Here is a 25,226-nt window from a genome sequence, read left to right on the forward strand (position 1 = left end):
TTAAGTTCACTTCAGAAGCCACGACTATGCAGTTTTAAGGCGCTAATGAAGATGGAGGTTCGATCTGACCCTGTAACTTTTTTTTTTTGGGGGGGGGGGTCGATCGAAGGGGGAGGTCCTTTTTTTTTTCGTCTGTCTTTCTTTCTCTTCTCTTCCCCTTTCTTCGGTTTTTTTTTTTCGGGGAGGGTTTATTATAACGAGATTACCCGTGTGTGTGTGTGTGTGTGCGTGTGTGTGTGTGTGCGTGTGTGTCGACGGTGCTCTCTAATCCGGCTGTTCTTTATCGGTGGTTTTATTCCCCATGATCACAGGGCCGAGGGGTGTGTGTGTGTGTGTGTGTGTGTGTGTGTGTGTGTGTGTGTGTGTGTGGTTTTATTATCGTGTTGTGTTATCGTGTTTTTTTGTTTTGTTTTTCCTTGGTGGTGTTTGTGTTTTAAGATGATTGTGCTCTGTTGTTTTTTTCTCTTTGTTTTTGTCTTTTTTTTTGTGGTGGTGGTGGTGGTGGTGTTGGATACGATTGATTTTCCTGCATTCTCTTATTTATTTATTTATTTGTTTTTGTTTCCCGTCCTTTCTTTACCTTGTCATGATTTCATTTCTTAGTGTTGTATATATTGTAATTTCTCTCTTTCTCTCTCCATCTATCTATCTACCGTTGACACATGCTTGTAGGAGTGTTTGGTAAAGGGTGAAGGGAGAGGAAGGACAGGAAAGGAAGAGGAAGAGGAAGGAAGAGAGCGTTTGTTATGAAAAGAAGAAGCAAGGAGGGAAAAAAATAACTGCTACTACAACAACAACAACATCAACAACAACAACAACAACCACTAGACTCACGGAAAAGAAGAAACGATAAGAAAAAACAAGAAGATTTATAAGCATACGTAAGAAGAGGAGGAGAAAGAAGAAGAGGAGGAGAATGACCCAGAATCAAGCACCTCTCACCCACACTCACTCTCTCCTTTCCTATCTCTCTCTCTCTCACTCTCACTTTTTACCTCCCCCCCTAATGACTGACCGGGGAGATGGGCAAATTTTCCATTAGCACCGCGCAGAGAGAAGATAAGTGGCGGCTTGGGGAGACGTGAGCCGCGGGGAGGGGAAGGGGAGAGAGGAGAGGAGGATGGGGAAATTATGGGGAGGCAGTGTTGGTAATTGTAGATAGACTCATGAGAAGGAGGAGAAGGAGAGGGGAAGGAAGGGAAGAGGAGGTAAAATTAAGGGGAGGTGGTGATGTAGATTATGGGTGATCGTGAGGGAAGGAAGGGAGTGGAGGAAAGGGAGGGAAGAAGAGGAAGAGGGGAATGAGAGAGGGAAGTAGGGGAGGAGAGGAAGAGTGGTATGGAAGATTAGGAGGAAGGGAAGAATGGGAGGAGAAGGGGAAGGGAAGGGAAGAAGGGAAAGGAGAGGAAGAGGAAGTGTAACAGACAGGCTGACTGACTGATTGGGTTTGCTTGGTGAGGGGAGGGCATGAGAGAGAGAGAGAGAGAGAGAGAGAGAGAGACTTGTATTCCTTTCCCTTTCATGTAGTCTCGTGTTTGTTTTCGTTTGCTGAAAGAATCTCTGGAAAGCGTTCGAATGGTTATTTATTTATTTATTCCGCTTATAAAATAAGACGAGAAAGATATCGACAACAGAAGCATACATTTAAAATAAAACAATTACAAGTCTTTTTGTTTGGGATGAAAATACTTCCAAACCCTTACAAAAGTCTCTCTCTCTCTCTCTCTCTCTCTCTCTCTCTCTCTCTCGTGTCACTTTTCGGTAACATTATGGTCAAATTTTACCTTCCGCCTTTCGTCCCTGTAATCACCTGTCGAATGTGATTGACAGTCGATATATACTACCTGGAACTTGCCGGGGGGAGAATGTGGAAAGGTGTGATATGGGGGGATGGCAATGGGAAGGAGGTGGAAGAGAGATGTGGACTAAGCAGGGGTGATAGAAAGAATTTGAGGTAGTGGAGGGGGGTAAGGGTGCACTGACAGGGTAGGGAGGAGGGAGGTGGGTTGAGGTAAGGGAGAAAGAAAGGGAAAGAAAGGAAGGGGAGAGGCAGAATAGACAGGGAGGAGGGATGGAGAGGTAGCTTGGGGTAGGAGAGGAAGGGAGGGGAAAGGAAGAGAAGAGGCAGAAGAGATACGGAAGATAGAAGAAGGATAGTTTGGTGTTGGAAGGAAGAGGAAAGGGAGAAGATATAGGGAGAAGGGAGAGAGAGAGAGAGAGAAGGAGGAGGAATGAAGAGGTGATGTAGAAAATGTAAGGGAGAGAAGTAACAAAGGAGGAGGAAGGAAGGGGAGAGGCAAGAGGGAAGGAAAGAGGAAAGGGGCAGAAAATACAAGGAGGGAGAGAGGAAAGGAGTAAGAAGGGAAGGAACAGGGAAAGAAAATAACAGAGGATCAGGAGGTTAAACATATTGACAAACACAAATTATTAAGACAGGAAACTATTTAAATAAACTCCCTAACACCTTGATTATAGAGGCGAGCAGAATCGGAAACTTTGGGAAGACTAACAGACAGGGGTAGAATTTTAGCCGCGATTTTTTTTTTTTTTTTTTTTACTATTTCTCATCTCACATCCCTGTCCATAACTAACTTCAACCCCCAGAAAAGGAATCAGAACCTGTTATCGTGGTATCTGAGCGGGTAAGTGCGAGGTCCGTCAGTCAGTCGCACAAGGATCATTACAAAAGGTATCAGAACCCTTTAAAATATACACGAGAGAGAGAAGGTTACAAAAGTTCATAAAAAGTGATTCTTCTAGTCTTTTAAGTAAGGTTTCAAAATCCTTTATAACAGAAGCGGGAAAGAAAGGTTGCAAGAGTTTATAAAAAGTAAATACATTCTTCCGGTCTTCAATTACCGTATCAGAAATCTATTTAAAAAAACACGTGAGGCTTCCAAGAGTTTATAGACGATAAATACACTCTTTCAGTCCCACAAGTAGCATTCAGTAAGGTGCCAGAACCCTTTTTAACATTCATTAGAAGCATGCAAGAGTTTAAAGATAGTAAGTAAATACACACTCGGTCTTCAAGTAAGATACCAAAACTTTTAATAACACACATTATAACTTACAGAAGCATGCAAGAGTTTATAAATAGTAAAAACACACACTTCAGAGCTTACCAGAAATGCCACGGGGAAGATTAATACTGCATACAACCAGACACTGACAGACATTAAGAGTGATTTCAGTTTATAAATACAAAAAAAGGTGTAATTCTACGCATTCAGACTCGTAATAGTAAGACACCAGTAATCTTTGTGAGGAGTTATTTCAGGTCTTAAATACAAGAAAAGGTGTATTTCTACGCATACAGACTCGTAATGTCAAGACACCAGTAACCTTTGTGAGGAGTTATTTCAGGTCATAAATACAAGAAACCGTAGTAGTGTAAGCCAAAGGTGTAATTTTAGGTCTACAAACTCCTCATTCCTTGGTCGGTATCGTCAGACGCTTCCTCCTCTCACATTCACACAAAAGGAGCTTACCTTGGTAGATATAAAGTCTTCTCACTGAGGAAGCATATGTATTTTTTTTTTTTTTTTTTTTTAGTAAACCCATATGATAATTTTTGAGTTATATAAAAAGACTTCAAAGTACATCTTATCGCAAAATCATTACTGCGGACACATTTATATGAATCTTCTAAGTATATTGGCATGAAATCTTTTGGGGTTATTGAGAGGTAACTATTCTCACATTAACTATTTCCAAAGGCCGAAAAAGAGATCGATCGGATTTTAGTAAGATTTTTGTTTAGGTTCACGGCACAAAAAAATGGCCAAACTACCACCAGGGTCATAAAACTACCACTGGAAATGCACAAAACTCCTATACGAAAGCCTTGTCAAATATGTGTTGAGCTCGGGCTGCGAAATGTTTAATAAGAATACAGCTACCCACAACTCCTATAGGAAAACCTTGTCAGATAATTATGTGGTAAGCTTGGACTCCGAAATTTAGTGCTTGGGCGCCGAAATTTAGAGATTGGGCGCCGAAATGCTCAAGAATAATATTACCCACAACTACGAAAACCTTCTCAAATATGCGGTGAGCTTGGACGCCGAAATGTTAAAGAATATATGCCCTAAAAGACGTCTGTAACCTTTGTGAAGAGTGATTTCAGCTTTTAAACTTGAAGAACCGTAGTAGTAGTAGTGTAAGACAAGGGTGTAATTCTAGATAAATATATACTTGTGGAATACTAGGACGGCAGTAACCTTTGTGTGTGAGTGCGGGACGTGATAAAAGTATAGAGTGGATTAAAACGTCAAGATAGGGAGGTGACGAGCCAGTGAGGAGAAGGAGATTCGAACCCCTGTCCCTTGTGCCTCCGTGTGACATCTTAAACCCCTCAGCCACAACCCCAAAACAGTGACCTTATGATAAAAAATAAAGTGAAAAATTATATATAAAGAAGAGAGAGAGATTAGGGCAGGAGCTTTGTGTTTGTGTTTTTTTGAGAAGCTTCTGTCTGAGTTGAAGGAGGAGGAAGAAGAAGAGGAAGAGGAGGAGGAGGAGCAGGAGGAGGTGTGGATTATCTGGAGTCAAGTGGCGATAATATGATGTGTGATAACCCCCGTGTGTGTGTGTGTGTGTGTGTGTGTGTGTGTGTGTGTGTGTGTGATTATGGGGTATTAATTCAGGTAAGTAGAGGCTTCCATACACACACACACACACACACAGAGAGAGAGAGAGAGAGAGAGAGAGAGAGAGAGAGATTGCAATTACTCCTTACCATTTTTCTTTTTTTCTATTTCTTCTTTATAATTTTCATTCAACTTTTATTATTATTTTATTTTTCTCATACAAACACACAACGAACAACCACCAAGCTACCCTCTCACTCCCTCCTCTTCCTCCTCCTCCTCCTCTTCCTCCTCCTCCTCCTCCTCCTCCTCCTTCACCTATCAGCAGCCCCCGTCTGTTATCTCGGCGCCCCTTGAGTCGCTCTCGAGATAAAGATAACCAGCATCTCGACTCCCGCCTCGATATTGAACACTTAGTAGACTTGGCGGGGGGGAGGTGAAGGCCCTGGTGACCCCCCTGCCTGCGCGGTGTGGCTTTCTGATCCTCTCCGCCGCCCTAAACTCTTCGTCTTCTTTTACTACTTCTTAGTTTTAATGTGTCGTTCCTCTTCTTCTAATACTTCTTCTTCGTGTTCCTCTTCTTCCCCGCTCGCCTCCCTACTAAACCCTTCTGCTACTTCTTATTCTTGATGCGTCGTTCCTCTTTTTCTTTTAATACTTCTTCGTGTTCCTCTTCTTCCCCGCTCGCCTCCCTACTAAACCCTTCTGCTGCTTCTTATTCTTGATGCGTCGTTCCTCTTTTTCTTCTTCTAATACTTCTTCGTGTTCCTCTTCTTCCTCTTTCTTCTTCTTCCCCGCTCGCCTTACTACTAAACCCTTCTTCTTCTGCTTCTGGTTATTCTTCGTGTCTTGTGTTCCTCTTTTTTTTCCTTCCTCGGCCGCCTTTTGATAGTTTTTCTGCCTCTTATTTTTTTTTTCCTCTTATTTCAGTTCGTTGTTGATCTGATGCTTCTTCTCGTTTTTCTCGTTCTCTCTCTCTCTCTCTCTCTCTCTCTCTCTCTCTCTCTCTCTCTCTCTCTCTCTCTCTCTCTTTGTCCTTTGTCCTCTGTCGTCCGATGTAAAGCTATTCATGCGTGTGTGTGTGTGTGTGTGTGTGTGCAACTGTGCATACGGAATGATGTTTTCTTAGCCACAGAGAGAGAGAGAGAGAGAGAGAGAGAGAGAGAGAGAGAGGACGTTTAGTAATACCCAGCAAAACCACTCCTATGATCTTCCTCTCTTGACCTCCTCCTCCTCCTCCTCGGCAGCCCTCCGTCAGCCTCCTCCTCGTGTTTGTGTTTCTAGGGGAGGGGGGGAGGGTGAAGGGGGCGTGGGTTGTGTCGAGTCATGGGCGTGGTGGTGGTGGTGTGTTTGTGTAAGCCAGCGGTGGTGGTGATGCTGGTGTTTTTTTTAATATTTTTTTTATATTTTTTCCTTGTTTGTTTGTTGTTGAAGTTTGTTCGCTCCGACTTACTAATCTTCTTTGTTATTATTATTATTATTATTATTATTATTATTTTATCAGTTTCTACTTTTTTCTGTGTATTATACTTCCTCATTGCCTAATTTGACTTTCTTTTCTGTCTCTTCCTTCCTTTCTTTCTTTCTTCTTTTTTCTTTCTGCTTTTCTCTCTTTTTTTCTTTCTCTTAATTTTACGATCTTTTATTTCCTTAATTTTACTGCTATATATTATTTATTTTCTACTAATTATTATTCTTGTTCCTCCGCCTCCTTCTCCTCCTCCTCTCCCTCTTCTTTTCTTTGTTATTCTTTTGTTTTCTTAATTTTACTACATTATATATATATTTTTTTCCCTTCTATCCTTATTTTTTTCTTATTTCTAATCCTCCTCCTCCCCCTTACCAGTCTCCTCCTCCTCCTCCTCCTCCTCCTCCTCTTTATCTTCCTTACCTCAGCAGTTTGTGTATGAGAGCCTCTTCAACCTCTAGGGAACCGAGTGTCTTGTAAGAGCCAACAGCAACCTTTTCTACATTCACACACAAAAAGACCCCCGCCCCCCCTGCTCTCTCTCTCTCTCTCTCTCTCTCTCTCTCTCTCTCTCTCTCTCTCTCTCTCTCTCTCTCACGGTGGCACGTCTGAATCACAGGTAAGTGGTTCAGGTGCACCCTAGGGAATGCCTCGCGCGGGGACAGGTGTAATCCCTTGCTGGCAGCTCGGGGTGGGGGCAGAGGGAGAGGGTGACGCAAAGGGGGCAAGAGGGGAGAGAAGAGGAAGAGGAAGCAAGGGAGGGGGACTGACAGGACTGGGTGGCTGAGGGTTCGGGGTAGAGAGGAAGGAGGGAAAAAAGAGAGGTGGAGAAAGAAGAGAGGGAGGGAAGGAAGGATAAAAAGGGAAAGAAAATTGGGAGGACAAACGTAATGGAGAGAAAGGAGGGGAGGAGTGGAGGGAAAGAGAGACGAGGGAAACAAGGAAGGAAGGAAGAAAAGATTTGTAGGGAAGAAAGGAAACAAGGGGAGGGAAGAGGAGAGAGAGAGAGAGAGAGTCCTCCCCCCTCCCAAGCTCCCCTTCTCACCCACACACTGCTTGTTTTCCCTCCGTTCCCTTCCTCCTTCCTTCTCTCCCTTTTCTTACTTCCCTCCCTCCTCTCTCTCATCCACGCCCTTCTCTTCTCTTCCCTTTCCTTCTCGCCCTTCCTTTCCCTCCACTCACTCCTTCCCTCCTCTCTCCACTCTCCCTCCCCTTCTCTCCTTTCCCGTCCTTCCCACGCACTCTCCCCACTGCTACCATTGATGCTGATTTCTCCTCCTCCTCTTCTTCTACGGCTGCATTTTCTCTTGTTTTTTTTTTTTTTTTTTTTTTTTTCCGACTTATCCTTCCTCCGTTCTTCCTTTCTTCTTCGTTTCCCTCCACGCCCTTCCCTCCACTTCCCTCCCTTCCCTCCGGTGTTGTGGCGCTGTTGAGGAGGAATCAGCGACGCGCAAATCTCTAGTGGCGGATAATGGCGCGAGTTTGCTTAATGGGGAGAGAGAGAGAGAGAGAGAGAGATTGTTTAATGGGGAGAGGCGGCGGCGAGGGTTTTTTTCTTCCTCTTTTTTCCTATTTTCTTTAATTAAGTGGAGGTGCGTGTGTGGTGGTGGGGGTGGGATGGGGAGAGGGGGTAGGGGGGGAGGGTGTGTGCGTGTGTTCGTGTGTGCTGTACTTGTATTAGTTTGGCGTTTACTGTTTTTTCCTTCCTTCCTTTCCTCCTTTCTTTCTTTTCCCTCCCCAGTCTTACTTTCCTTCCTCTTTCCTCTTCTTCCTTTTCTCCTCTGTTACCCATTTCTACTTTCTTCTCCCTTTCTTCCTCACCCATTTCTACTTTCTTCTCCCTTTCTTCCTCACCCATTTCTACTTTCTTCTCCCTTTCTTCCTCACCCATTTCTACTTTCTCCCTTTCTTACTCACCCATTTCTATTTTCTTCTCCCTTCCTCACTCACCCAGATTATATTTCCTGCTTCTTTCCTATTTCCTTTTCCTTCTTTCTCTCTTCTTCCTGCCTTTCTAACTCCTGCTCTTTCTCACTTCCTCATTCCTTCACTTCCTTCCTTATTGCCCTCATCCTCTTTTCCCCCCACTTCCTCCCCCCCCCCCCCCCCACACACACACACACTCCCCTCTCTTACTTTCCCTTCCTTCCTTCCCTTTGCTCCTTTCTCCTCCCTCCCCTTCCTACCACCCCTCTATCACTCTCTTCCTTTCCCTTACCTTATCATCTCCCTTTCCTCCCCCCCTTTCTCGCACTTCCTTATTTCCTTCCTTCCTTTCTTCCCCTTCCCCTCTCCCTTTCCCCATCCCTCCCTTCTCCCTCCCCCTCTCTCTTTCACTCACTTCCATCCCCTTGCTTTCTCTCCTATATCTCTCACTCTCGCCCTCCCGCACTTCCTTATTTCCTTCCTTCCCCTCTCCCTTTCCCCATCCCTCCCTTCTCCCTCCCCCTCTCTCTTTCACTCACTTCCTTCCCCTTGCTTTCTCTCCTATACCTCTCACTCACCCTCCCTCCCTTTCTTTCTTCCTTCCTTCCTTCCTTCTCTGCCCCGACACGTTTTGCAAGCACTCTTAACAACGACTAATGGTGAGGCGAGGGCTGCCGCGCGTGCTCGCCTGACTGGAATACATTGAAGGCAGGGTTTCTTTCACATGCAAAGGCCCCTCCCTCCCCTCCCTCCTTTGAGTGTGTGTGTGTGTGTGTGTGTGTGTGTGTGTGTGTGTGTGTTGTGTAATGATGACGCCACGACCTTGTGTGTGTGTGTGTGTGTGTGTGTGTGTGTTAGTTTGTTGGTTCAGTGCAGCGCCCCCTCCCCCCCCTTCCACCACCACCATCACCACCAGTCTCCTCTTCTGTGGTTGTGGTGGACGGAGAGAGAGAGAGAGAGAGAGAGAGAGAGAGAGAGAGAGAGAGAGAGAGAGAGAGAAAGTAAACAGAGCCTGCCAGCCCAGTCCTGCTCCCTCCTGCTGTCTCTACACACACATACACACACACACACACACACTGGAGGCGGGCGGCTTTTCTGTGTCACTTCACTTTCGTCCTTTATACTCCTCCTCCTCCTCCTCCTCCTCCTCCTCCTCCTCTTCCCCCCGTTGCGGAATCCTCTTTGGCCCCAGTGAAATCCTCGGTTACTCTCATGTGAGCCGCGCGTGTGACGGCCGAGAGAAAGTAGGGATTTAGCATCTTTTCAGGCCCCGCGGCGAGGCTTTTCAGCTCCATCTTTCGACTTTAATGTCTCAGGATGTTATTACCCAAGCTTGGCCGCCTGAGCCCCCGCCACGACCCGCCTGACACGCCTCACACACCGCCACCGCCACCACCGCTTGTTTTCCCTTCCCTTCCCTTTGCTTACTTCCCTCCCTTCTCTCTTCCATCCACGCCCTCGCTTCTCTCTCCTCCCTTCCCTTCACACACTTCACGCCTACTGCTGTTGATGTTGATGTTGGTTCCTTCTTTTGCTGCGCCTTCTGCTTCTTTTTCATATTTTTTTTCTTCTTCATCGCCACTGCTGAAGTTGATGCTGATTCCTTCTTTTTTTTTTCTTCTTTTCTTCATCCTTTTCCCCTTCATGTTCTTTTTGTTCTTTATTCACGGCTAGTCCTCCCCTTTCTCTTTTTTTTTATTTTATTCATTTCTTTCTTCTTCCACGCCAACTGTTTATCTGTTTGTGACTCTTCTCCTTTTCTTCCTCCCTTTTCTTAAAGAGTATGCCTATTTACACGGTTTATCTGTTTTCTCCTATTCCTCCTTTCTTTTCTTTTTTTCTTCCACGACTTCCCTCTCTCTCTATATATATGTTTTTCGTTTGTTTGTTTTCCTTTTTCCTTTTTCCTTTTTTCTTCCACGTCTTCCCTTTCATTCCCCTTCTCTGCTTTTGTTTCTGTCTCCTCCTTATCTCTCTTCCTTCTTCCATGCCTAACCTTTCTCTTATTGTTTCTTCTCATGTTCTTCCTTCTTCTGCATCAGCCCTCTTTCTCTCTGTGTCTGTTTATCTCACTCTGTTCTCTTTCCCTTCCCTCCTTCCTTCCTTCCCTCCTTCCTTTCTTCCTTCCCCGCCTTTCTTGTCCATCCATCCATCTTCCAATTCTGTCCTTGCCCTTCAGTCCTGTTTGGCTGTGTGTTTGTTTTTCAGTCTCAAAGCCGTGTGTGTGTGTGTGTGTGTGTGTGTGTTTGGGGGAAACGGTCAAACACAACACACATGGTCGGAATAGGAAAAGACTCTCTCTCTCTCTCTCTCTCTCTCTCTCTCTCTCTCTCTCTCTCTCTCTCTCTCTCAAGCAATGGCCGGGAGTGACAAACAAAAACTTTCAGGGCACACACACACACACACACACACACACACACACACACACACGGGGCTTTGTGATGCGAGGCTCATCCTTGTTTGGTGTCGGTAAGCTTGACAGAGAGAGAGAGAGAGAGAGAGAGGCTTTCTTCAGGGTGCCGCAGAAGTTGTTGCTCTCGCCTCAAGGCACTATGGAGGGGGAGGTGGTGGTGGTGGTGGTGATGTGTGAGGAAAAGTAAACAAACTTTTGTCTGATGTTGCGTCTCATGTGGACCGCCCTCTCTCTCTCTCTCTCTCTCTCTCTCTCTCTCTCTCTCTCTCTCTCTCTATCTCTCTCTCCTCTATATCTATTTTTCCATCTATCAACTTTTTTTTTCTTTCCCTGTAATTCCTCTTTCCCCCTTTACTTCCTCCTTTCTCTCTTCTACACTCCTCCCTTCTTCTTCCTACTCTCCCCTCTTCTTCTCTCTTTGTCTATCTATCTATCTATCTACCATCTTTCTTTTTCCATCTGTCCATCTTTCTATCTTTTTCGCTATACATTCCTCCTCCACCCTCTCCTTCCTCCTTCCTCTCTTCTTCTTACACTTCTTCCTCCCCCTCTCCCCCTTCTCATCACTCCTAGCGAAGCCCTTCCCTCATTTACCCTTTCCTTCTTCCTCCTTCTCTCCTCACTTCTTCCTCCTCCTCCTCTCCCCATCCCCCCTTTCTTTCTTCCCATCACTCCTCCTTCTCTCCTCACTTCTTCCTCCTCCTCTCCCCCACCCCCCCCTTCCTTCTTCCCATCACTCCTAGCCAAGAGGGTGAAAGGCGTGGTTAGCAGGTAATATTTCTGCTCCTCTCCCCTTTATCACCTTTTTTTACGTGGGGGTGGGTGAGGGTGGGAGGAGAGGGGTGCAATTTATGGGGTGATGAAGCTGTTGGGAATGGGGGACGGGGAGGTGAAGGGGAAGAGAAAGAAGGGGAGGAAATGGAAGGGGTAACTGATGAAGATGTGTGATGTTAGCTACTACTACTACTACTACTACTACTTCTACTACTACAGAGAGAGAGAGAGAGAGAGAGAGAGAGAGAGAGAGAGAGAGAGAGAGAGAGAAACTAGCTGACTGCAGAGGGAAAGAGAAATGGGGGGAAAAAAACTAGAAAGATGATTAACGAGGAGGAGGAGAAGGAAGCAAAAGGGAAGATGAAGAGGACTATATAGAAAGTAGAAAGAGGAAGAAGACGAAAGACACAACGATACTTTAGGAAGAGGAGGAAGCGGAAGAATAAGGAGTAAGGAAAAGAAGAAGAAGAGAGGAAGAACAAGCGAAAGAGGGGGATGAATAGGAAAAGAAGATCAGAAAGGAAGGAAAATATGGGAAAGAGAAGAAGAAAGGAGGAAGATCGAGATACACAGAAAGGAAAACGGGAAGAAAGAGAGAAGGGAAGGAGGGAAAGGGAGGAAAGGAAGTATGGGGAGGAAACATGGCAGCGTAACTCTCGTCTTGGGGAGATTAATGGACCTCTTACTCGCCTTATGAGGGTGCGTATCCCCCCTTTATGGCCCACCCCTCCTCCTCCTCCTCCTCCTCCTCCTTCTCTTCATTTGGCCTTTAAGAGTCAGCATTCATGTGAGAGAGAGAGAGTCGGGGAGGAGTGTGTTCGTGTGTGTGTATTTGTGTGTGTGTGTATGTGTGTGTGTGTGTCCGCTCAGAGTGCCGTGTCGTCCCTCAAAAAATAAAAAAATAAAAAAAATAAAGAAAAATGGGAGTCTGAAAAAAAGGGTTTTATGTCAGGGGTGGAGTGTGTAATAAATATTTTTACTCTCTCTCTCTCTCTCTCTCTCTCTCTCTCTCTCTCTCTCTCTCTCTCTCTCTCTCTCTCTCTCTCTCTCTCTCTCTCTCTCTCTCTCTCTCTCTCTCTCTCTCTCTCTCTCTCTCTCTCTCTCTCTCTCTCTCTCTCTCTCTCTCTCTCTCTCTCTCTCTCTCTCTCTCGTAATGGCTTAATCAAGACGGCCAGGCGGTCATTAGCGGCATTACGTCAGCGGGATACTTACGGGGCATCGTTTTTCAGGGGAAGAGGAGGAGGAAGAAGAAGAAGAGGAGGAGGGAGGTGTCTGGTCTGGTGGTCTGGATTGGTCTGTTTTCCTCCACGCCTTGTTTGGTTGAGGAGGAGAAGGAGGTGGCGGCGGATGAATCTGGTCTAGTGGTCATGATTGGTCTCTCTGGTCTGTTGGTCTGTTTTCCTCCACGCTTGAATGCTTTAAGGAGGAGGAGGAAGAGAAGAAGAAGAATAGGAGGATAAGAAAAAACGCGATATTAAACAACAAACCAGATAAAGAGAAAAAACAAAATAGCAAAGACTGACCGACTTTGACTTGATTGACAGTTGAAAGAAGTAGAGAGAGAGAGAGAGAGAGAGAGAGAGAGAGAGCACCTGATATATAAGTAAAACAAAAAAAGCGGTGTGGTACAAGATCACACACTCACTTTTTTCATACTTTTTTTCATTAACTTTTATTTTTCATGCATTTTTTTATCGAGTGTAATGAAATAGCTTTCGCGGGCAAGCTTTAATGTCGCTTTATTCATTAGATTTGTTTTTATTGGAGAGAGAGAGAGAGAGAGAGAGAGAGAGAATTCACAAAGTATTACAAATTTAAGGTACGATTATGAAGCTAATTAGGGAAGGATTTATCATAATGAGGATGATTAAATTTGTAGCAGAAGTAGTAGTAGTAATAGTTGTAGTAGTAGTAGTAGTAGTAGTAGCATCAGTAATAATAATGATCATAGTAATAGTAATAATAGTAATGGATGAAGGTAGAAAAACAATATCAAGAAGAAAGGAAAATAGAAAAAAGAACAAAAATGTGAAATGAATAAAATGGAAGGCTGAGAAGGAAATGGAGGAGGAGGAGGAGGAGGAAGAGGAATAGCAGAAGAGCAAGAGCAGAAGCAGTAAGTAGGAAAGAGGGAGGGAGGGAGAAAAACGAGGCAAGTACCACCAACCCCTCCCCCTTCACCTCCCTCCCTCCGCCCTCCCCCCCAAAAAATGAAAAAAAAAAACAATCTTTCCAACAGATAATGAGTTTGGCTAATTGGCGCTTGCTAACGAAGGTGTAATTAAGGTGGAAGCCGCATGAGGGCAGCAGGCGCGGCGAGGCATGACGGAGGGGGGGGGGGGGGGAGTCTTGCGTTTTCGTGTAATCATTGAACTATAATGTTTCGTGTATTTGTTTTGATAGTTTTAAAAATTATGTTCTTCAGTGTCTCATTATTCCTCTTTTTTTTTCTCTTTCGCGTGTTTCCTTTCATCCTATTTTCTTTGTATTTAATTCTACTTCCTTATTTTCGTTTTCTTCTTTTCTTCTTCTTTTCCTTCCTCTTGATCGTCTTTTCTATATTTAACCAATCATTCCTCAATTTATCTTTCTATCTACATATGTACAAATTATGTTTTCATGTATATGTGTGTAGCAGTTAGTTACCGTTTTATTTATTTATTAATCTATGTATTTTTTGTGTGTATATAGGAAGTATTATGTGTATGTTGCCGTCAGCCATTATTTTGAATCTATGTCTCTCCATCTTATCACTTCTAGTCCATATATATAATATCTCAGTCTTAGTATTTCCATGTGTAGTCGTGTGTCCAGTAGTATGACTCGTCCTTCTCTCCCTCCTACAGGCGGGCGGAAGCCAGTCAAGCTCCGAGCAAGGCTACATCGTGAGTACCATAGTGTGTGTGTGTGTGTGTGTGTGTGTGTGTGTGTGTGTGTGTGTGTGTGTGTGTGTGTGTGTGTAATTCACCACGGCCTGATCACGAGTTAGACTCGCTTTCGCCAGCAGGTACCGTACCCTCCCGACAGTAGCAAGTGCATGCTCATTATCGTCGATCTCTGGGTACTGCCAGGACCTCACACACCACACACCCTATTTCCCTTGCTCAAGGGGGGACAGTAATCACTCCTAGTCAACGGAAAGAATCCGGCCTGAGCGGGGCTCGAACCCCCGCCTGTTTTGGCCATGAAGCCATGTAGCGCGGCGCTCTAGCCGATTGAGCTACCGGAGCGGTGTGTGTGTGTGTGTGTGTGTGTGTGTGTGTGTGTGTGTGTGTCCTACCTGTCCATTGTGTCTCGTGAAAGTGTCAAGGTGTGTTTTGTTTTGTTGTGTTCTTTTGTCTCCACCTGTGTGTTTTTTTTTTTTTGTTTTTTTTTTTATCATCCATTTTTCGTCTCGTTTTCTTTCTCTCCCTCACTCGGTTGTCTGCCTCTCTGTATATATCTGTCATGATGTTTTATTTTGTTTTTTCTTCTTGTTTTTGGTTCATGTCCTCCCGTTCTCTCTCTCTCTCTCTCTCTCTCTCTCTCTCTCTCTCTCTCTCTCTCTCTCTCTCTCTCTCTCTCTCTCTCTCTCACACACACACATAGCTCTTTCAATTCCAATCTTCTCCTCTCCCTTTGAAGCTCAGGTTTTCACTTATCAGCTCTCCTCCTCCTCCTCCTCCTCCTCCTCGTTCACATCCTCCTCTTCTCTTCCCCCGTCCTTTTTTTCTTCTCTTTACTAATTGCTCCTCACATCTCGTCACCCTCCTCCTCCTCCTCCTCCTCCTCCTTCCTCCTCGTTATCTTTCTACCCATCTTTTATTTTCATGTATTATTTAGTTAAGCAGTTTTTTTTTTTTTTTTTATTATTATTATTCATTAACTTCACGTGATATTTTGTTGATTATTTTTTTCTCCTTTTTCCTCTTTATTTTTCTTCTTCTTTGTCATTAAATTATCGGATCATTGTCTTCGTTTAAATGTTATTTCACCTTGCCTTTGCTTTCTCTCTCTCTCTCTCTCTCTCTCTCTCTCTCTCTCTCTCTCTCTCTCTCTCTCTCTCTCTCTCTCTCTCTCTCTCTCTCTCTCTCTCTCTCTCTCTCTCTCTCTCTTCACATACCAACTTTAAAATCTACTCTTCGTTCATTCTTTCTTCACACACACACACACACACACACACACACACACACACACACACACACACACACACACACACACACTTATCCCTCCCCACTCATCGCCTTAGTCCACCTCTCCTCCTCCTCCTCCTCCTCCTCATAGTCCTCTTCATGCCTCCTTAGTCTTCAGGGTGGTCGAGGAGGGTAGGAAGAGGAGGAGGAGGAGGAGAGGGATGAGAGAGGGCCGCCCATCTGAGGTAAGAGACCCTTGGAGTGCTGGAGTGGGCAGCTGAGGCACTCCACTCCTGCTCCTCCTCCTCCTCCTCCTCCTCCTCCTCTTCCTCTTCTTCCTCCTCCTCATAGTCCGATTCTTCGCTCTGTTTAAGAAGGAATGTGTTTTTTCTTTCTTCGCTTGTTCACTTCCTCTTTTTTTTTCTTTTTTTTTTCTTGCCGTTTATCTCCGTTCAGGTATTCTCTTAAGTGTGTGTGCGTGCGTGCGTGCACACACACACACACACACACACACACACACACACACACACACACACACACACACACACTTACTTTAGACCTCTTGAAACCTCTTCCTCCACTCTCTTCTCGGTTCTGTTTCTTTGTTTTTATATTATTTTTTTTCTTTCTGATGTGTATTTCTCTCTCTCTCTCTCTCTCTCTCTCTCTCTCTCTCTCTCTCTCTCTCTCTCTCTCTCTCTCTCTCTCTCTCTCTCTCTCTCTCTCTCTCTCTCTCTCTCGCTGATTTTCTGTCCTTATGTTCACCTCTTGTCACGTCCTCCTCCTCCTCCTCCTTCAAGCCCTTGGATGTAATTGGGTTGGATGTGTACCTCTTTTTTTTATAATATTCTCTTCCTCCTTATCTCCTCCTCCTCCTCCTCCTCCCTTGCGCGTGTAAAGTGGATCAGTGGACGGAAGTGGAGGTGGTTGTGTGGATTAGTGGAGTAACAAATTCTTAATCTATTCTCAAACCACTTCTCTCCTTACTTCCTCCTCCTCCTCCTCCTCCTCCTCCTCCTCCTCCAGCTCTTCTTTTTCACGCTCATTTCTCTCTTCCCCACTTGTTTTTCTCCTCGTCAAGTCTTCCTCCTCCTCCTCCTCCTAATTTCCGCAGCTTCTCTCCTCCTCCTCTCTCGCGCTCTTTTTCTCTCTCCACTCATATCCTCCTCCTGCTCCTCCATTTTTCTCTCCCTGACCTGCGCTTTCCGTCTCTTCTTCTTTAAACAGACTGAGAAGGTAAGAGGATGTATGCTAACCTAATATGAAAAGGAGGAAGAGGGAGGAAATGAGATGAAAGGAAAAGAGGGAAGGTGGGAGATAACTTAGAGGATGGAGGAAAAGGAGAGGAAAGGAGAGAGAGGTGTTGAAAGAATGTAAAGGTAGGGTAGGGAATGGAAAGGATAGGACAGGAGAGGAAGGGTTTGGAAGAATGGAAAGAAGGATCGAACGAAGGAAATGGGAAGAGAAAAAAAAGGGAAAGGAAATAAAGAAGGAAACGTGAGAAAATAATAGAAGGGGAAATAAAAGAAAGAAAATGAGGGAAGAAAGGAAGCAAGAAAATACGAAGGGGTTGGAGGAATGGAAAGAAAGGAAAGGGAAAGAAGAAAACGAGGAAGATGACGGGAGGGAAGAAATTAAAAAAAAAAAGGAAAGGAAGAATCGAATCAAATACTGAAGAAGTAGAAGAAAAAAACAAGATAAAGAAGTAGAGGAAGAAGAAGACAAAAAATATTCCCTCCTTCCCTCTCTCCTTCCCTCTCTTTACTTTCCTCCCCCTCCCCCCTCTTTCCCTCTTTACCTTCCTCCCCCCCTCTTCCCCTCTACTTCCCTCTTTACCTTCCCTTCTCTTCACTTAGTCAGGACACCTCTCCTCCCGAAACTGACCTATCTTTCGGCCACCTCTTTGGATTCTTTTTAGGAGCAGCAAATAGCGGGCTTTTTTTTATTAATGTTTACTTTTTTTGTGCCCTTGAACTGTCTCCTTTGCTGTAAAAAAAAAAAATAATAAATAAAACCTCCGCACCACCAAGCCATTCCCAGAACCGATTTGGCGACCAAGCAACCAAGTGTGGTAGAAATGAAGGAAATGAAAAAGAGGGTAAGAAAAAAGAAGTGCAAGCAACCTCAAGCACACCAGACCTGCTCGCTCGTTTTTGGTGCTTGGAAAAGACAGGCAAGAAAGGTTGACTCGAAGACCTAGTGGAGAGTTTTAAATAGGAAGGATTTAAATATACTCTCTCTCTCTCTCTCTCTCTCTCTCTCTCTCTCTCTCTCTCTCTCTCTCTCTCTCTCTCTCTCTTTTCCTCCCTTCCCTATTCGAATTTAAATATATTCTCTTTTTCTCTTTTTTTCCACTTCCTTTTCCATCCTAGTCTTTTTTTTGTATTTTTCTTTATTTTCCCACTTTCTTATTTATGCTATTCATTTTTATACCATTTTTTTCTTCTCTTTTCTCTTTCTTTTTTTCCTCTTCCTTTTCCATCGTCTTTGTTTTTGTTTTTATATATATATGCTGCAGTCTTCCTCCTCCTCCTCCTCCTCCTCCTCCTTCATTCATGCACGCGCGCGCCATTAGGAGGAAAAACCTAATACCTTATTCAAATGAAGTCAAGGGGAATCGAACCTGGGGCCTTTGTGAGTGAGAGAAAAAAAAAATATAATGCGATTGAAACTACATTGATCGGTGCTGCTACTGAGAGAGAGAGAGAGAGAGAGAGAGAGAGAGAGAGAGAGAGAGAGAGAGACGATGAACTTCTTACTCATTCCTCTGTAAGTTTCGCATCCTCCTCCCCATCCTCCTCCTCCTCCTCCTCCATGTCAAACAAGCAAGTGGAGGCGTCTTGTGTAGTTCAAGTTTGTTTGTGCTTAGTCTGACTGGAGGAGGAGGAGGAGGAGGATTTGGACACGAAGGAGGAGTAAAAGACACTTGTTAATATCCCTCCTCCTCCTCCTCCTCCTCCTCCTCTCTCTTCTCTCTTTAACCCCCCCCCCCCTCTCTCTCTCTCTCTCTCTCTCTCTCTCTCTCTCTCTCTCTCTCTCTCCAGTAAATTAGAACATGTGATAGCCTTGTCTGACCGCCGCCGCCTTGCTGTGACAAACTCCGCGACCAGAATTTAGAATCGCGTTAATTAAGCACCCGGGCGAGTCTTCTGTTTGTCTGTCCGTCTGTCTGGGTGTGTGTCTGTCTTCACAAACTTGCCCTTCACTGGGTTTATTAAGGGTCCGTCCGTCCGTCCGTCCGTCTGTCTGTCTTGTCTGGCTGGTTTGGTTGGTTACATAGCGTAGTTTGGGTTGGTTTTAAGGGTCTGCTAGTGAGTGGTTTGTTTATCTGTTTGCTAGTTTGTTTGTTTGTCGGTGTTCCTTGTGTGTGTGGGGGGGGGGGGGATAGGGGGAGAGGGGTAGTGTTGGGAGTGTCAGGGGAAGGAGTTTTTACTGTTCTCTACACCATCACACACACACACACACACACGCACACACACACACACACACACACACGTCAATAAATACACACAAGAAAACAATGATACTTTACCTCTTCCTCCTCTTATCTAAAATACACTGAAAATAATTTGATGGAAAGACAGGAATCGCCACCACTCACATTCTCTCTCTCTCTCTCTCTCTCTCTCTCTCTCTCTCTCTCTCTCTCTCTCTCTCTCTCTCTCTCTCTCTCTCCGTGGGCCATTTATCAGCTTAAATGGCCGACACTTTTACACCTTTACATTTTATACGCGGTCATAAATATCTCTCGTTTGATTTTAAAAGCGTCTCTCTCTCTCTCTCTCTCTCTCTCTCTCTCTCTCTCTCTCTCTCTCTCTCTCTCTCTCTCTCTCTCTCTCTCTCTCTCGCATCGCTGAAGTTAATTGATCTCGGGAGCAGCTGCGGGATCGTTCAGAGTAATGGTGTGTGTGTGTGTGTGTGTGTGTGTGTGTGAGAGAGAGAGAAAGAAATATACAGATAAACCGACATAGAAACACAGATAGATAGATAGATAGATAGATAAAGTAGTAATAATAGTTGTAGTAGTAGTAGTAATAGTAATAGATGGGAGATCCTAGTTGTTATTGTTGTTTTCTTAGGCATGGCAGCGGCAGAGAGAGAGAGAGAGAGAGAGAGAGAGAGACTTATACAAAACAAACACACAGTCAGACAATCTTTATATAACAACAAACTACAAAGTGAAGCAAGATATGTGTTGTGTGTCGTATTTTATTTTTTTATTTATGTTTTTATTGCAGTCCCTCGCAGGCTTACGTGTTAAGAAGATAATAAACGCTGGACAAAGAAATATATATAAATAAGTGTGTGTGTGTGTGTGTGTGTGTGTGTGTGTGTGTGTGTAAGCTGGTGCACTTCTATTTACTTTTTTATTTATTTAAGTTTGTATTTCTTATTTTTGTCTTTTATTATTTATGTATTTATTATTTTTAGTACGTGATAAATAAGAGAAGAATAGAATATCGTTATGCAGTATTAAGTTCAGCCAAAGGAGGTCCAGAATCCTATTTTCTCTCTCTCTCTCTCTCTCTCTCTCTCTCTCTCTCTCTCTCTCTCTCTCTCTCTCTCTCTCTCTCTCTCTCTCTCTCTCGTCTACCTGGAGGGCTGTCAGGTAAAAGTTGATAAGACCTCGACTTCAGATTTTATTGTTGGTCGGAAAAGTTAGATTCATAGTTTTGCCAGAGCTGAGGCGAGCTGGTGATGGTGGTGGTGGGTGGTTGTGGTGGTGGTGAAGGGTGGTAGTGGTGGCGGTGGTGTTGAGGTGCATATCCGGGAAGACTTGGTGTTGCTGTTGTTATTAGTGGTGGCAGTGATAGTGTGTTAGTAATGGTGATGGCGGTGTTAGTACTGGTGATAGTGGTGTTAGTGGTAGTTGTGATGGTGGTGGTGATGGTGGGTAGGATTATGCTGCCTCTAATTTTACTCCATTTTCTCTATTTCTTTCTTTCATCTTTCCTACCCTTCTCTTTTCCTCTCCTTCCTGCTCTCTTCTCTTCCTTCTCCTGGTTGAGTAAGAGCGGCGACCATTAGGAGGAGGAGGAGAAGAAGAAGGACGAGGAGAAATAGAAAGAGATCAAGTTTCCCCGTCATGAGAGAGAGAGAGAGAGAGAGAGAGAGAGAGAGAGTGAGTCTTGTCTAGTGGCGGGATAACACTGCGAGATAAGATAACGCATGTCGAGTGGTAGGTACTTGTCAAGCCTCGCCAAGCTGCTGAGTAGGTAAGCGAGTAAGTGAGTAAGTCGGTCAACAGTTCCCCTCTTCCATGACGGCAATCTCCTTCAACTCACAGTTCTCTCCTCCTTGTCGGCAATCTATCCTTCCTAGAGAGATGGGTCACCGTTCACTGCTCACCGCCAAGGCCTTCTGAGAGTGAAAGCCTTTGCATTTTGGTCTTAGTCTTGGTCTAGATTGAGAGTATAGTATGATTATCCTCCCTAGAGAGATGGGTCACCGTTCACTGCTCACCGCCAAGGCCTTCTAAGAGTGAAAGCCTTTGCATTTTGGTTTTATTCTTGGTCTAGGTTGGGAGTATATGATTATCCTTCCTAGAGAGATGGGTTACTGTTCTCCGCTCACCGCCAAGGCCTTCTAAGAGTGAAAGCCTTTGCATTTTGGTCTTAGTCTTGGTCTAGGTTGGGAGTATATGATTTTCCTTCCTAGAGAGATGGGTTACTGTTCTCCGCTCACCGCCAAGGCCTTCTAAGAGTGAGAGCCTTTGCATTTTGGTCTTAGTCTTGGTCTAGATTGAGAGTATAGTATGATTATCCTCCCTAGAGAGATGGGTCACCGTTCACCGCTCACCGCCAAGGCCTTCTAAGAGTGAGAGCCTTTGCATCTTGTTCCTGGTTGGGAGTATATTATCTATCCTTCCAACCTACCCATAGAAGGCTTATATGGAAGAATCATGATACTACGATTAACATTGAGACATCTTTTTGGTTCGCCTCGTCTTCGGTAATCCCCTTCAGCTCAGAGCAAAAACGGAAACTCAAGAATACCGAGAGGAAGCAACGCAAGATAGTCATAAAGATCTGTCCCTCTTACCTACCTATGAATTGCTAACGAGTATGTAGAAGAATCACCATACTACGATTAACATTGAGACAGCGACTAGAGTGAAGGAGGAGGAGGAGGACGTAGGAAGGGTGAGATGAGAAAGGGAAGGAAGGAAAGAAGAAAGAGAGGAAGGAAGGTAGAAGTCAATAAGCCCGTTAGCGGAGGTGGGAAGGTGTGTCGGGAGCCAGATTTCTGTGTCAAGTATTAGGAGTGACGGACAATGGGTGTGGCTGACTATGTGGTAGTTAGGTGTGGTGTGGCTTGGAGACATTACGACGCCAGAGTTTGCAAAGAAATAAATATATAAAAGATAAATGGAACTGTGTGCGTGTGTGTGTGTGTGTGTGTGTGTGTGTGTCACCGAGGCCAATATTGTGACGAGGTTTTATCTTCAAGTGTGTCCTCCAGCGTGAAGTGGCGGCGATAGTAGGGACTGGAGAGAGAGAGAGAGAGAGAGAGAGAGAGAGAGAGAGAGAGAGAGAGGGGGGGATATGACTCGTCCCAGGAATCTTGTCCACAGATCGAGGAAAAAAACTCCTAAATTCCACTATCTTCCTTTGTATGGCTCAGTTAGATAAGTTTAGTTTAGGTTAGGCACTGTCTCCCCTTGTATGGCTCGGTTAGGTAAGTTTAGTTTAGGTTAGGCACTGTCTCCCCTTGTATGGCTCAGTTAGATAAGTTTAGTTTAGGTTAGGCACTGTCTCCCCTTGTATGGCTCGGTTAGGTAAGTTTAGTTTAGGTTATTAACTATCTCCCCTTGTATAGCTCGGTTAGATAAGTATAGGTTAGATTAGCATGTCAGTTAGGTTAGGTTAAGTACGAACCCCCCTCGTAATGCTCTGTTAGGTTAGGGTAAGTATCACTCTTTCTGTAGCATTGTTAGTTTAGCGTCAACCCCCTAAAAAAGAAGCAGGAATGAAGGCTGGTATGTCAGATGGTCGTGTCAGCAAAGCACGCAACAACTCGACATTACTCGGCACCAATTGACGGGCATATAAGGGCATAACGAACCGTGTAAGCCTGGCCTCTACCTCGTTTTCCTCGCTGGCAAGACTGAGGGTTGGGGTGACTGAAAATTATTACGCCTTGTATTATTATGTTTCGAACCAAACTCTGTGCAAGGTGTTATATACATAGGTGTTACTTTCTTACCCCTTTTATGTTTCTTTCCTAACTCATCTCTCAGCCAGGTGTTATTTGCAAGGCTTTATATACAGGTGTTTTATTGAATTTCGGTGCTAACTCATCTCTCAGCCAGGTGTTATTTGCAAGGCTTTTTATACAGGTGTTTTATTGAATTTCGGTGCTAACTCATCTCTCAGCCAGGTGTTATTTGCAAGGCTTTTTATACAGGTGTTTTATTGAATTTCGGTGCTAACTCATCTCTCAGCCGGGTGTAATATGCTTAAGTGACGTTGTATTACTATTATCTTCACTCTTACTTCATTTATTCGTTAAGGTAAAGCCGATGACGATTAATAAACCAAAGAGAGCGTGGAAGAAACGTTTAGTGGTGAGGTCAAGTCCAGGGAAGGTGTAACATGTCTCTCATTAGTGGATAGGTAAAGTAAGGAGAGGTGTGAGAGGCAGGTGAAATGGGAAGGTGAAAGAAAGGTTTAGTAGTGAGGTTAAGTCAAGGGAAGGTGTAGCATGTCTCTCATTAGTGGATAGGTAAGGTAAGGAGAGGTGTCAGGAGGCAGGTGAGACTGGCAATTAAGATGAGGAAGCGATCGCAGAAAAAAAAGATGTCCCTCGGCGCCTACAATGGAAGAAATCTTTAGCGTGAATGAGAACGATGATGATAAGGCGAAGAGGAAAGATTAGAAGAAAAAATGAGGAAGGAGGAGGAAGTGGGGGTAGTTAGGAAAGCCGGAGGAGGGAGAAGGAGAAAGAAAATGAGTACATAGGAGAATATGGGTGAGAGAGATTTGTAGTGAGGAGGGAGAGGAGAAAAGGGAGCAGAAAGAGAGGGAAAAAGAAGAGCGAGATGGAAGCTGGAGGAGAAAAAAGAGAAAGGAAGATGACGTAGAGGGAGGGAGGAGAGGAAGAAGAGCAAAAAATTAGATAACGAGAAAGAGAACGAGGAAGAGGGAGAGAAGGAAAGAGGAAGAGAAGTGAAACGAAGAGACGAAGGAGAGAAGGAAAAAAATGAATGAAAATAAATGGAGATAGAGAGAGGGAGAGGGAGAGAAAGAGGTGAAAAGGAGACGAGAAAGAGATGGAAAGGGAAAAAAATGGAGGTAATAAAAGGGATCAGAGAGAGAGAGGTGGGTAGCTTGGTAGTCGGTCGTCAGCCAGTCTGTTATGATGGAGAAGGGAGATTGTCGAGCGCACAAAGGGAGGGGCAGGGAAGGGTACAAGCTGCCACCCATTGTCTGACCCTTATCTCCTCCTCCCCCTCCCCGTCCTGGCTGGTTATCACTTTTTTTCATCTCCAGTGAGTGTGTGAGGATAGGGTGCTGTTGGGGAGGGGGAGTGTGTGTGTGTGTGTGTGTTAGCCTTGGTCAGCTGTTTTAAAGTGTTGTGTTTGTTCTCTCTTTCTCTTTCTATCTATTTATCTTATTTATCTCTTATCTTTGTACTACCTCTGCTTAACTTTTTTCTCTATTGCTAGTTTTTAGTTCTCTTTTTCCTCCCCTTTTTTTATCTTCTGCCTCCTCCTCTTTCTCCCTCTCTATTTCTAGTTTACTCCTCTTCTTCCCCCTCTTTCTCCTCTTCCTCCTCCTCCTCCTCCTCCTCGTCCCTTCGTTTCTGTCTTCCACTTGTCTTCCTCCATCGTCACGGCAGCTTTTCTCCTTCCTCTCACCCTCCCTCCTCCTCCTCCTCCCTTATCCACGGTGTCGACTAGTGATGCAATTTTCATATAAATGACATTATCATCCCACCGGTCTGCCCCGCGAAACAGCCGGTGGGAGGCGGCGCTCACGAGGGGCGTAAGGCTGAAAGGACTCCACGGCTCTCACACAGGCTGCTTCTAAAGGGATCGTCGCCTCTAACAGCCTTACGGGGGGGTGAGGGGGGTGGTAGGGGGTAACAGAGGGGGGCGTGGGGGACGGGGAGCGGAGAGTTGGCTGAAGCACGTTCGCCCCCTCTCTGGAAACTTGTGCTCTCGAGTTTGCAATGCTAATGGCGCGCACTTTTAAACCAGCGGATTGGAAGCAATTTTCCTTCCTACGCTGCGGAGGGGCTAAGGAAGAGGAGGAGGAGGAGGAGGAGGACTGAAGAGGTATAGAAAGAGGAGGAGGAAGCCGAAAATGTGAGAGGAGGAATTGGAGGATTGAGAAGGAGGAAGAGGAAGAAGTGGTACAGAGAGAGAGAGAGAGAGAGAGAGAGAGAGAGAGAGAGAGAGAGAGAGGGGGGGTTAGGAGTAGAAGGGGAATTTCATCTTGGTGGGATAAAGTGTAATCTCTCTCTCTCTCTCTCTCTCTCTCTCTCTCGCAAGACAATAACACGGTATGAATATATTATCTTAGACCTTTTTTCACTTGCTCGCGTCTCTCTCTCTCTCTCTCTCTCTCTCTCTCTCTCTCTCTCTCTCTCTCTCTCTCTTATCTCCCCTCCATCTCTCTTTCAATCTTTTCACTTCCTCTCTTTCCCTCCTTCATCTCCATATCTTTCCCGGAGCCGCTGACAGACAGACACACAGACAGACAAGTTAAAGTGCTGGAAACAAACAGACAGACTCTTTCCCAGGAGTGATCAGAGGGGTGGAAGGAGGAGGAAGAGGAGGAGGCAGCAGAGGTGGAGGAAGCGAGGGTAAAGTTAAAAAGAGGAAGAGGAGATAAAGAGAAGATAGACGAGAGAAGTTAAAGGATAATTTGTTCGGGCGAGGAAGAGGAAGAGGAGGAGAGGAGAGGAGGAGAAGGTTTTGGTAGTGGCGGAGGTGA

General features: G+C 44.8%; 1 protein-coding gene across 3 annotated transcripts in view; it reads left to right on the top strand.

Annotated features, from left to right (window-relative positions):
• The window catches only part of LOC127005399 (proline-rich protein 36-like), a 155,167-nt gene that overhangs the window by 49,124 nt on the left and 80,817 nt on the right, over positions 1-25,226 (top strand). For 2 of the 3 annotated variants that reach the window (XM_050874214.1, XM_050874254.1), the window contains exon 3: positions 14,020-14,058. The exons of the other annotated variant lie outside the window; for it this stretch is intronic. In XM_050874214.1, the coding sequence (XP_050730171.1) occupies positions 14,020-14,058 (39 nt within the window). The remainder of the gene's footprint in view (positions 1-14,019; positions 14,059-25,226) is intronic. 3 annotated transcript variants of the gene reach the window in all.

Source organism: Eriocheir sinensis, chromosome 3, assembly GCF_024679095.1.
Source record: "Eriocheir sinensis breed Jianghai 21 chromosome 3, ASM2467909v1, whole genome shotgun sequence".
Classification (NCBI taxonomy): domain Eukaryota; kingdom Metazoa; phylum Arthropoda; class Malacostraca; order Decapoda; family Varunidae; genus Eriocheir; species Eriocheir sinensis.